General features: G+C 37.8%; 1 protein-coding gene across 4 annotated transcripts in view; it reads left to right on the top strand.

The window, feature by feature from the left end:
* Positions 1-12,762, top strand: part of LOC134324240 (target of Nesh-SH3) — a 38,012-nt gene extending 25,250 nt beyond the window's left edge. For 3 of the 4 annotated variants that reach the window (XM_063005958.1, XM_063005961.1, XM_063005957.1), the window contains 9 exons: positions 197-319; positions 727-816; positions 2,968-3,177; positions 3,998-4,103; positions 4,195-4,274; positions 6,176-6,205; positions 8,809-8,967; positions 10,514-10,636; positions 10,788-12,762. In XM_063005958.1, the coding sequence (XP_062862028.1) occupies positions 197-319; positions 727-816; positions 2,968-3,177; positions 3,998-4,103; positions 4,195-4,274; positions 6,176-6,205; positions 8,809-8,967; positions 10,514-10,636; positions 10,788-10,903 (1,037 nt within the window). In that variant the 3' untranslated portion in view covers positions 10,904-12,762. Of the gene's footprint in view, positions 1-196; positions 320-709; positions 817-2,967; positions 3,178-3,997; positions 4,104-4,194; positions 4,275-6,175; positions 6,206-8,808; positions 8,968-10,513; positions 10,637-10,787 lie in introns of those variants that run through there. The other variant, XM_063005959.1, reaches the window with a different exon arrangement.
* The last annotated feature ends 894 nt before the right edge of the window (positions 12,763-13,656 follow it).

The raw sequence follows: 13,656 nt of genomic DNA, 5'->3' as shown, positions 1-13,656 counted from the left end.
GGCTGAAGTTCACCACTTTTCAAAAAACTGTTTGAGCAATCAGTCTGACAGTTTAAAAACAACATTTATTCACACACACACACACACACACACACACACACACACACACACACACACACACACACACACACACACACACTACAGTTTGTATTTTTCATTTTTCATTAATACCAAATGCTTTTTTATCATCTTTTAGGTGATTTACCTGATCTGAAGCAACTGGATCAATTACCATTACTGAAACCCCAAGCTACTCCTGTTGCTGAAAAGTCAGTCCAATCAACGGCAGCACCAACCCCCACACTGTTTACATCTGATGGTATGATATAATAATGGCTTTATAATTCTCAGCAAGTTGGTTTAGAGGCACAAAGTCATTTGGTTCCTCGGGACCTGGGCTTAGTTGTCATTTCTGGTCACTGTATATGAGGACTCTTGCACCTGCAGACATTGGATTGGCCTCTTTAAAATCGAGATCTGAGTGAGTGAGTAAGTGAGTGAAAGTTTAAGTGTGTTGCTCTGCAATGCATTTCTCCTTTGTGTCCAAGGTTTTTGGATTATGCCTGAAACACACTGACCAAGATGGTCTGGTTAGTAAAAATAAAGGTCTAAATGAGGTTTTCTCACAGAAATTGTTGTTGATGTGGTTGTTAATGCTTTAAAATACTAAAATATCTGGACGTTAAATATTTGAATTTCTGATTTTCAGTCCTTTTTAACTCTCAGGTAGTCGGTTTGACTGGGTTGGAAACTCCTCTGGGTTCAGTTCAGTTCCTGTCTCTGATGTAGATGCAATGGGGAAAAAGCGCTTTGTAGGTAAGACTTAAAAGAGTACGTGTGTTATACCAAGTTACATACTGTTTCTCTGTTTAAGTTTTTCTTTCCAGCTATTACTACATCTAAACTAGTAAGCCAGCCAATCAGTGGTCTTCATTTTCCACGCTTTAGGAGCCAGGAAAGAAACAAAACACCAAATACCCAAGTGACATTTAAGGTGCACTGGTCCATATTTCATTGTTCTTACAAATGCAGATGAGTTGGAAAAAAATGGAGAACATGATGAAACAAAATTTGGAGCTGGGATTGTTTTGATTACTTACATTACTTCTGTTAGTGTTAGTGATGTTTTAAACATAGCAAACAAAAACATACAAAAACAAACACCCCTTCTATGATTTGGTTGCAGGAAAGAAACAGGATCAATTGCTTTAGTTCAGCTCAGTGAGCCAATTTTTAAATCCAATGCACATTTATTTACTATATAAAGTAAGTAAAAGACATAAAAATATACACCTGGCATAAATTATATCAAATTTCTTTTTTTTGTCCTACAAAACCAGAACATTATGTACATTTTTGTAAGGCTGATCTATTTATGAAAGGTATTTATGCATACTTAAAAATGTTTGCTATTTTAGGATTCCTTGTGCATTATGTGAATTAGTATTTTTAGAACTACAGTGCTGTGAGAACGTTTTTGTTTGATATTTGTTTGATTTGATATTCAGAATCATTTTAAATGTTTCCTTAAAACATCTAATATAAAAGGAACAAAACACGTGTACAGCATGAGTTTATTTAAATAAAGAACACAGTTGTTCAACATAAATATCACCTTTAAGCATTCACACCCCCACCAAATACACACTTGTATACACACGATCACATATGAGAAAAAGTATTCACTCCAAACTGAATACATACTTGCATACACATAATTAAATATCTGAGCAAAAGTCCCCCCCCCCACACATATTTACATTCACACACTCATCAAAAGTATTCAACCCCCCTACCTATTGAACACAAACATGCTCGTAACCAAGTCTGTAGACTATAAATCCCACTCACCATTAAAGTCAGTCACATTCATATTTTCAAAGACTTAAAGATTCCAGAACAGAACAGAGAAATAAAAATGCTGTTAAAATATATAACTCTGGAAATAAATACAAAGCCATTTCTAATGGTTTAGGCTAAAAACCTTTATTTTTAAATGTGTGACTGGTCTGCTAAAAATGTGAGCGCTCAGGTGTTTCTAGCCTCAGCCAAGGTCAGTGTTCATGCCTTCACAGTACAAAAAATGCAAAGCAAAAATGTGATTCAGGGATAAGTTGCAAGGAGAAAAACGCTCACCAAGAGGAACATTTATATTCATCTGATATTTGCCAGAAAGAACATGGATAAGTACAAAACATTGTGAAAACAATCTATAAACTAAAGGGTCTCATTATATCTTGTGTATAAGTGAATAAGGTGTGATCTGGTGGAGCAGCAGTCTATTACACTAGCCCACCAACTATCACTTACTGTCCAGTCAGGTGTCTACACAGACATGACTGGCTATGTCTTAGGGGAAATGTGCGGTGGCTGACATGGATTGGCGCCCTGTCCAGGATATTCTTGCCTTGCGCCCAGTGTTTTCTTTTGCAATAGGACCTGCTACAACCCTGACCAGGATAAAGCGGTTAATAAAAAATAAAAAAAAATCACTGAAAATTGAAAAATAAATAAAGAATTTTGTAGTACGAACATTATACCAGCAGTCCAATGTGGCAATGGCAGTGTGATGAGGGGTGTTTTGTTTGCTGAGTCAGATCCTGAAAAATGTCATTATTAAAGAAACAATAAATTCTACTCTCTATGAGAGCATATTTAAACTGAATTTAAGGACACAAGTCTGTGAGCTAAGGCTGAGGAGTAACTGGGTTATGCAGCAGAACAATGACTAATGTTTACTGTAGTGATATGGTTGTTGGGTAACGTTATTTGATACGTTATGTTTCAATATTAGAAAGGGCTAATGACTAGTTCACAGCACTAATTTTGCCATTTACTAGTCAATTTCCTGTTTTTTAGTATGAGTATTAAAGCTGAATGTAAATGTCGTGCATGTATTTTAAATTTCGTGGGCTGAAAGGTGCACACCCTTCTGCAGGACAATAAAGATTTCTGTTTTTTCTGCAGCTCCTCATGTGATCTATAAAACAGACAAGCCTCCAGATGAGCCATGTTCCGTCACTCAGTCTCTCAGCTATTTTCCTGAGGAGGAGGGGGTGGCCATTAATGTTACTGGCCCACCCAAGACTCCTCCCACCAACCTGACTGTAGTTACTGTGGAGGGATGCCCCTCATTTATCATACTCGACTGGGAGAAAACAGACAATGAAACAACAGGTAATCAGATCCTAGATGGCGAGTCACTGATCTGAACCAAACAGAGCTTTGTTCTATTGTTTGTGTGTTACAACTCTTGGCAACAGGGGAAGCTCAGTGGTCAAGATACTGGACTTAAGTCAAGCAATAACTTACATCACAAGATGCTTTTTGGAATACAGTATTATGAGATCATGCTATAAATAATTACATTTTGCAGCAGTTTGAGTGTCTGCTGTCATTACAGCAAATAGTATTAAAATAGAGAGACCTCTATGTGAGCCATTCAGCTACAACAACTGACCTTTTAAAAAGGCTACTAACAAAACTTATGTGTGAAATATGTCCGTGGAAATTTGTGCTAATTCAGTCAGAAGAGCATTTGTCTGGCTGGGCACTGATGTTGGTCAAGAAAGTGACCAAGTGATGCTCTAGGTCATTTCAAAGCTGTTTAGTGGGGCTGAGGTCAGGGCTCTTTGTAGGCCACTGATGTTTCTTCTTCATGTTATTATAGACCCTGCTTTGTGCACACAGGCACAGTCATTTTGGAATAGGAAAGGGCCTTCCCTAAACTCTTGCTGCAAAGCTGGAACCAGAGCATTTCCATTACATAATTGATTTATTACACCTACTAACAATCTCTGTGGCTAAAAGACATCAATTCAAAAATTAGAAGGGGTGTCCCAGTACCTTTGTCCATATTGTGTATTTACACAGCAATAACATTTATTTCATTAACACAGAACATTAACATAAATGTATTATTTTAAAAATAGGTAATAGTGCTTGCACCACTTGATAGAGCGTCCTTAAATATTCAAGTCTTGGTTTGTTTTAACAGAATATGATGTCACATCTTCTATTAAAAGCCCAAATGGAGACGAAGTATCAGTCGTAACAACCAATCAGACTCACACAGCTGTGGAGAACTTGAAACCAGAGAGCAGGTACGACCATGCTTAAACTTGTTTCTTCATCTCTGTACTAAGTCTTCTTAGACACTGAAATCACTGTTTTATCCTGTCCTTTATATTTTAGTTACGAGTTCACAGTGATACCTAAAAACGAGCTGGGTTCAGGACCCCCCAGCGAGCCAGTCAGCTTTAACACTGAGTCAGGTATGGAGAGAAGCCCAGCTCTCTCGCTTATTCATCTCACTTTTATTATCAACACTGTTTAGAACAACTTTTGTAGCCAAAGTCGAACCACAAAGCCACACAGAGGTTTGGGGAATCACTGGAAATCCTGGTACACAAAGAGAATTGACCATGTTTATTTTTTCTTTCTTTTTCTCATTTACTGTGCCATTCCCTCATTCTGGTGTTTATTTTGCCACTATCTAGTACAGAATGTTCTGCTTAAGTGGTAACCAACAGGTTGTTAGCCAAGCTGTAAATGCTATGACTAAACAACAGCCAAGTAAGCAATAATAACCATGGGTAAGGGTTCTTTAGAGAACATGCTTGCGCCTTTGCAGATTACTTTTATTGCACCAAGCCTGTGAAGCAACATTCTATTCATTCACCCAGCAAATAAAATTAATAAAATTAATTTACAAGTGACAAACACCTAAATCTGAATATTTGAGTGTTTAAGGTATTGCTCTAGTTCAGGGTCTTGCACAATGACTGTATGAATGTATACTTGCATTTGCGAACACTGATTTTGACACAAAAAAACAAATGTTGCTAGTGAACACAAAGCTGTAACTAGAAGCTAGCTATATTAGCCCAGCATTTAGGGCTAGCTGACATTAATGTGTCTAAAAGTCATTGTTTAGTTCTTAATCAAGACCATTCTTGTCCTAAATGTACTACCACTTAGAACTTGTATTGCTGTCAAGATGCACCATACATTTTCAAAAAAAAAAAAAAGATAGATCTGGACTGCAGGCAGGCCAGTCAATCACCTGTACTCTGTGTCTATGAAGGCATCCTGTTACCCTGTAGAAGGAGGCCTAGCATCACAATGCTAAATTAAACATGGCTTTCTCTTTGCATAACAGAGTTTCAAGTTGCATTTCTTGATACTCCACTGAGGTTATGCAGTGATTTCTGATTTCTAGATTTCTTGTAATCTTTCCACACATGATGTACAGTAGATGGTGAAACAGTGAATAGTGTTTTTTAAGGCAGTTATAAATGAATACATTAGAAACAGTAAATTGTGGCGTCAAATTGCAAATTTGTCATTGTCATTATGTTTTTGATGATATCACCACAAATCTGACATCTGATTAGCTTATACAGGACAAAAACAAATGGTCCCCACAATGCCCAGCTTTCTTTGTGCTATAGCCTCACATATCATACAGAAGTCATTTATAGTGTCACATGGACCATGTGCATGGTTTCTTAAATCAGCCTGTTATCATTGTCCAGGTTAGACTGCGTGTAATCAGTCCACTGGTAATATAATGGATCCAATATGGCCCATTTCACTGTGTCTGTGGAAACCTTGCTGTTTAGATCCAGCCCATGTCCAAAGGCCAGCAACTAATAGAAACCACATGAATGCTGACAGAAACTGATAAATTACAAGGCTAGGCTTTGTATAAAAAACAGAATTTCGCTTACAGCACAGAAAGGAAATCCAGTATCAACATACATCATGCATTTAGAAGTGCATAGGTAAATATTTTAATACAGACCTGCACTGATTTAAGTAGACCATAAGCAGAGCACACAGGCCCTAGGGAGCATACAGTTTACGCTAGCCCTATTTGTACAACACAGGAGTGTGATGGTCTAGTGAAGGTACAGATCTGTAGCAAGACAACCAAATGAAAAACTGAATGTTTGATGTGAAAGGATAAGAACGTAACCGAGAACACATTCACTACTGCAGTGATGGAAGTGAAAAGCAGGTGGAAAAATCTCTATACACACAATGCACAGGATTTATATTCAATCTAATTCAAATAGATTCACCACAGGTCTGTGATGTAATACCTATGGGATGAAAATAATATTCTATTATGTAACAAAACTGGCAGTAATGGATTCTTTCTTCTTTACAGCTGACCCGCGTGTGAGTGAAATCCCAACTGGTAAATGCTTTCACCACTTAGTCATTTTTTCAGTTTACAACAGCTAACAAGCATGAAAGTAACATGAGAATTCAAGAAAGCATTCTCATCTATTTATCTAGGTGGGTTTGCTCAGTAGCTTTTAGTCCTGTTGAACATATGAGTCCTGGGAAATGCCAGGACAATTTAAATTTAAGCCAGGGATCTGCATTGTATTTACCATGTGACTCACCATTCCAGAAATGCTGTTTTGATGGCATTATGAGACGGAGAAAAATGTTCCCATTAGATTTTACTCATATAATAAATCAAAGATAAAAACATTGTTTTAAACAATGTTTACTTTTTAATTATTGCTCTTTTGTCTTATTCTATGAGAACATTTTAACATTTTGCTAATCATTTATACAAACTCTTAGAAAAAATTTTAAGCAATTTTTGGGCATGAATTAACAGTGCAGGTTAAACACAGCATCTCTATTGGGTTCAAAAGAGACTAGACCAATTAAAAAATGTAAACTACCCTTTATGTTTGGGATGGGGTTATTGTTTGGCTGTATAACAAAAGTTCACCTTGGCTTCAGCTCATGGACAGATGACCTTACAGGTGCACTGGTGGTGCAGCAGTCTAAAACCCCAACTCATCACTGTTTGAGCTCTCATGTTTAAGTCTTAGCAGTGCGGGCAAAAGCATATTTAAATGGTGCAATTTGAAATGTTTCCAGCTTTTAGAGTTTTTATGTTATTGTGCTACAGATTCCACATTGGGGTTCCACACTGCTTTAATATATACAGTGTATCACAAAAGTGAGTACACCCCTCACATTTCTGCAGATATTTAAGTATATCTTTTCATGGGACAACACTGACAAAATGACACTTTGACACAATGAAAAGTAGTCTGTGTGCAGCTTATATAACAGTGTAAATTTATTCTTCCCTCAAAATAACTCAATATACAGCCATTAATGTCTAAACCACCGGCAACAAAAGTGAGTACACCCCATAGTGAAAGTTCCTGAAGTGTCAATATTTTGTGTGGCCACCATTATTTCCCAGAACTGCCTTAACTCTCCTGGGCATGGAGTTTACCAGAGCTTCACAGGTTGCCACTGGAATGCTTTTCCACTCCTCCATGACGACATCACGGAGCTGGCGGATATTCGAGACTTTGCGCTCCTCCACCTTCCGCTTGAGGATGCCCCAAAGATGTTCTATTGGGTTTAGGTCTGGAGACATGCTTGGCCAGTCCATCACCTTTACCCTCAGCCTCTTCAATAAAGCAGTGGTCGTCTTAGAGGTGTGTTTGGGGTCATTATCATGCTGGAACACTGCCCTGCGACCCAGTTTCCGGAGGGAGGGGATCATGCTCTGCTTCAGTATTTCACAGTACATATTGGAGTTAATGTGTCCCTCAATGAAATGTAACTCCCCAACACCTGCTGCACTCATGCAGCCCCAGACCATGGCATTCCCACCACCATGCTTGACTGTAGGCATGACACACTTATCTTTGTACTCCTCACCTGATTGCCGCCACACATGCTTGAGACCGTCTGAACCAAACAAATTAATCTTGGTCTCATCAGACCATAGGACATGGTTCCAGTAATCCATGTCCTTTGTTGACATGTCTTCAGCAAACTGTTTGCGGGCTTTCTTGTGTAGAGACTTCAGAAGAGGCTTCCTTCTGGGGTGACAGCCATGCAGACCAATTTGATGTAGTGTGCGGCGTATGGTCTGAGCACTGACAGGCTGACCCCCCACCTTTTCAATCTCTGCAGCAATGCTGACAGCACTCCTGCGCCTATCTTTCAAAGACAGCAGTTGGATGTGACGCTGAGCACGTGCACTCAGCTTCTTTGGACGACCAACGCGAGGTCTGTTCTGAGTGGACCCTGCTCTTTTAAAACGCTGGATGATCTTGGCCACTGTGCTGCAGCTCAGTTTCAGGGTGTTGGCAATCTTCTTGTAGCCTTGGCCATCTTCATGTAGCGCAACAATTCGTCTTTTAAGATCCTCAGAGAGTTCTTTGCCATGAGGTGCCATGTTGGAACTTTCAGTGACCAGTATGAGAGAGTGTGAGAGCTGTACTACTAAATTGAACACACCTGCTCCCTATGCACACCTGAGACCTAGTAACACTAACAAATCACATGACATTTTGGAGGGAAAATGACAAGCAGTGCTCAATTTGGACATTTAGGCGTGTAGTCTCTTAGGGGTGTACTCACTTTTGTTGCCGGTGGTTTAGACATTAATGGCTGTATATTGAGTTATTTTGAGGGAAGAATAAATTTACACTGTTATATAAGCTGCACACAGACTACTTTTCATTGTGTCAAAGTGTCATTTTGTCAGTGTTGTCCCATGAAAAGATATACTTAAATATCTGCAGAAATGTGAGGGGTGTACTCACTTTTGTGATACACTGTATGTTCTGTTTTGTCTCATGCTTATTGGTTATTAAATTAACTATAATGCCTTAAACTTCATATTGAAAAGTGCTTGTTAGCAATTGTAAAACATGTTTTAACAAACTGTTTCCACTTTTTTGCTACCAAATATAGTAGAAATCTTTATCTTTATTTTATAAATAAATGATTTTTATTTCTCTCCTGCAGGTAAAAATGCCATCTGGTCATCATTTCCATTTAAAGCAGACTCTTACTCAGAATGCACAGGAAATATGTATGTGAAACGCACATGGTATCGCAAATTTGTGGGCATCCAGCTGTGCAACTCACTCAGATACAAGATCTACCTGAGTGATTCACTCAAAGGTCAGTCCTTACAGTCCTTACATATTACTGATATGGATACAGTGTGTCGAAAATCATTTTTAGAAAACTTGTCAGTATTCTGCAGAAAAATGTATCAGTGAATTTAGTACAAAACAGAGTTTATAAATGTACAGCAAAAGCAGGCTGCCTGACTATCTAAAGTGTGCATACACTACATGGTTTTAAAATAAAGAGACTATGTTTTCAGTTATAACAACAGCCACTCTTTTAAGTTGGCTTTGCACAATATTTTAAAGTATGTCTGTGGGAATTTGTGCCCATTTAGTCAAAGGAGCATTTGTATGGCTGGGCACTGATGTTGGTCAAGAAAACCTCAATTAATTAACCATTTTATTCTAAAGCTGTTCAGTGGGGTGGAGGTCAGGGCTCTGCGCAGAACACTGGAGTTTCTTTCTAGACCTTGATTTGTGCACTGGGGCACAGTCGTGTCAGAAAGGGCTTTCCCTAACTGTTGCTGCAAAGTTGAAAGTATAAATTCCTTCATTCTCCAGCCACCTTATTAGTAACGCCATAATAATATTAGATGTCCCTCTCACACCCCCAGTGCTGGTTTTAAACCGATTTGGTCAGGTGTTGACATGGTTGCATCACAAGGGTTTAAAGTGTTCTGGTGCTTTGTGACATGGTGTATTATGATGCTGAGAGCAGTCTTTATCAGAAGGTAAATTCTGTCTGTTAACAGATTCACATGGTCACCAACAACACTCGGATAGGCTGATAGAATCCAGCTGTTTAAACAATACTCTAATGGTATTAGTGGCCTAACATGTGCCAGAACGTAATTCTCACATGATTACACCAGCAGCAGCAGCCTGAACTGCTGACACAGGACAGTTTGGACCAATGGATTCATGCACCAAATTCTGACCCTACATCAGCACAAAGGAAATTAATTAGATCAAATTTAATTAGACTAGGCAACATTGTCATAAACGAAGAGGTCTGCCTGCAACACTGATGTATTTTGTTTTTGCACTGTTCTGTGTAAACCCTAGAGACTGTTGTGTGTAAATATGTCCAAATTAACCAGTCCTGCACCAACAACAATTATTTTGAAGCCCCACTGAAAAGTTTTGGAATTAGACTGACAGTGTTTCATTATACTGTACAACCCTGTATTGTATAATGACAATAAAGTTGAATTGAATTGAATAAACTGGAACATAAACTGAGGCTTTCATGACCAACATCTAAGCCCAGCTATACAAATGCTCTTTAGACTGAATGGGCACAAATTTCCATAGATATTACTTCAAAGTCTTGTGAGAAGCCTTCTGATAAGAATGGCTCTTGTTATAGCTAAAAAAAACCCAAAGAGGTCACTAATTTAATTTTGGCCATATAGTGTATATCTAATAAAGTGGTCAGCGACTGCAAATACTGTAGCTGTTGGTCTTTCTTACAAGTTTTTATAAGTCATAAAGAAATGATTTTCTGTAGTAAGACAACTAATCTGTCTTATGGTTCCTTACTTCATGCTTAAGATGATATTTTTTCCACTGCTGCTATGTGTATTTACTTGTAGGAAAGTTTTACAACATAGGGGACGTTGCTGGCAATGGAGAGGATCATTGTCAATTTGTTGATTCCTATCTGGATGGACGGACTGGAGGCCCACCGGCAGCGAACCGGTTACCACTCCGAAAGGGTACACATATTCACCCGCACTTGTACTACACTGAGTAGAACAGTGCAGTTAATATTCAGCATTTTTAGTATTTTATGTAATGGTAAGTAACTGTTGTTGTAATGTTTTTGTATGCTTTATAACTAGGCACAAATGTTTTCATTTCTTTCAGGCTTTTTCCGAAGCATACGCCAGGAGCCTGTGAGGTTTGGAAAAATTGGTGGGAATTCCCACATCAATTACGTGGCCTGGTATGAGTGTGGAGTGCCCATACCTGGCTCGTGGTAGAAGGAGTGTTGCAGCTGTCAGAAAACATCGATTTATAACAATGTATGTTTTCTAAGAGATGGCAGTGGGTGCTTCCCAAAAATCGAATTGATGCTTTTTGGCCCATAATCATTTTCCTTCATTAGGGATGTATTCATTCTTTAAATTAGTTTAAAAAGAGAAATGAGTGAGGCTTGCAGATTGTGGATACACCAGTGCGTCCTATTAGAAGCTTTTACTAGTGTGATGTAAGCCTATGGTAAAAAGTATTTCCCTTTGCAAAACAACGTGCAATCTAAACTTACAAAAATGTCAGCGTAGAGATGTAAAAGATCCTGTATACATTTTAATATAAACACTTCATGCGGCAGTGTAAAACTTTGTGGGATTTGGAGCCCTCTCTGGTAATAATATGTTACTGCAAGAAACAAGCATTTTATAGCGTGAGTTGGGCTGCAAATGCCTTTCTCGTTTAGAACTGCAAGTGGCAGGTCAGTAGATATTTTTATATAATTAAATAATGTTGCTTCTAGGCTGCTTGCATATCTGACCTGACAGTTGTGATGTATGTGCAGATTCATTATGAGTCGCTCACTGATCAAGGAGGTTTCATTAAACAAACATAAAACAACAAACATTGGTTAATCCCTGAATTCCTTGACTGCTACAATGTGAGTAATGAAAAACATTACAAAACTAAATCAGAAGCACACAATGTGAAAAAATGTACAGAACTTACAGTGCTATGTACGCAGTTGTGCATGTAATGCTTATTGTTATTTATATGCAGAATAGATATATATATATCAGATATTTAGATTAAATTAAGAAAGGAATTATTGAAAGTTATTGAAAGTATGGGGTAGCCGGCTCCCTGAACGTTTGAATCTTGTATATTATTGAATAAGTTTTAAACACATAATGCATTATACAAAACACTCATTATGCAATAGAATTGTTTGCATTAGGAACATTTATCTGGTTTGTACATTCATTGTTTTTAGCTACACCAACCATACCGCTAAAATTTGTGGGTATACAATTACTAACTGTAGTCCATCTATTTCTCTGTACACTTGTCACCCCCCTGTATGCCATGTAGCAATCAAAAGGGACCCCCACTGACCAGATGATGAGTAGTGGATCATTCCCAGCACTGCAACATGATAACATGGTAATAGTATTGTAGTGTATGTTATTCTGGTGTATCATGTGCAGCAGTGTTGTTGGGATTTTGGCCTCTTTATTAGAGAGGCATTTACTGTTTACTGTTGGCATTTATAGTAGATGTACAGTCCTTGCTCTAGTATTTTGTTGATGTACACTTTACAATCACCGGATAATGTTGGCTTTATATTTTGGTTGGAGTGTTATTCTCCTCCCAACTAAAGAACATGCAATCAGTGCGAGTCCCTTTCAAATAATAAATTGGATACAGTTAGTAACTGTATACCCACAAATTTGACCTGTGCGCTAGGTGTAGCTTCTAAAATAATTATGAACGTACACACCAGATAGACGTACCCAATAAAGTGCTTGGTGAGCGTGAAGATTTTTGGCTTTATAAACACATATTACAATACATAAAGAAAGTGTATGTCAAGCTGCTCAGTAAATTAATCCATACAAATATAGAGAGACATAGCAAGAAAGATACATGGCTAATCATCTACCAAGTCTTTTCACCAGCTTGTAATTTACTGTTGGGGATTTTACAATCTGATTTTATAGACATGTTTTGAACAGTGTTTAAATGTATTTTTGGTTTTCAGTTGCAAATGCTACAAAACATATTGCTTTTATAGCAGAACATTCTTTGTGGTTTCTTTGTAAACTCGCAAAAGGAAATAAACATACTTTTTTAGTTCTTATTTTCCAGACATTGCAGTGCCACTTGTGTTCTTTTCTTTAATTGGGGATGTTGGAAGCTTTAAGAAATCACTGTAATTATTTCTCACTCACAGTAATAATCATGGCTGCAGTCCAAAGCACAGCATACAAAATAACAAAAACAAAGAAAACACAAGTTAACGTGTATTTTAATTCCTAGCTATTTAACCCTTCAGCATGAGAACTAGAAATTAAATGTCTGTTTTCTTTAAGGACATCTTTATTCTTTAAATGCACTTTAGGGATTGAAGAATATAACCCAAGCATGTAACATGGCCTACAGTATAATAAATTCTCCAGCTTAAATCTCCAGCCCTTATATCTACAACCGTTTGCAAACAGGGTTGGACCAAATTATTATGATTTTGTTTTTATGAGTTATGGTCAATGCCAGAGACAGGCAGGTCACCTCATTTTACGAATACATTCAGCCTTAATTCCACTGTCTTCGTTTCTCTTCCTAGCTCCCATTCCTCGCATCCTTAAAAAGAGTATCTATTTATCGAGGAAAGAAAGTAAAAAAAAATGGGACGTCAGTGCCACTGATAAGTATCAGCACAAAATGTCCAATAGCTCCCCCTTGTGGAGAGACTTTCACCTGTGTTTTAAGCTCAGTCTATACAAAATGTGCATATATTAAAAAATGTATGTATGAATGTATATGATATTCCTTAGTGACGGTCTCAGGCCCAAATATATAGAAAGATTAAATAAAAATGGCATCCGGTGTAACAAAAAAAACAAAAACTGTGCCTAAAGAAATATGCTGCAGAATGATCAAGCAACCGAAAGGAATCATCAAAACATCACAGTGCAGAAAAAAATGCATTTGAATTCCTTGTCCTCAAAAGCAGGTCTGAAAAACAGACCCTCAATTTCTGAGA

The sequence above is a fragment of the Trichomycterus rosablanca genome, chromosome 12, assembly GCF_030014385.1.
Source record: "Trichomycterus rosablanca isolate fTriRos1 chromosome 12, fTriRos1.hap1, whole genome shotgun sequence".
Classification (NCBI taxonomy): Eukaryota; Metazoa; Chordata; class Actinopteri; order Siluriformes; family Trichomycteridae; genus Trichomycterus; species Trichomycterus rosablanca.
Note: the sequence above shows the minus strand (reverse complement) of the source record. Positions and strands in the feature narration are given on the sequence as shown.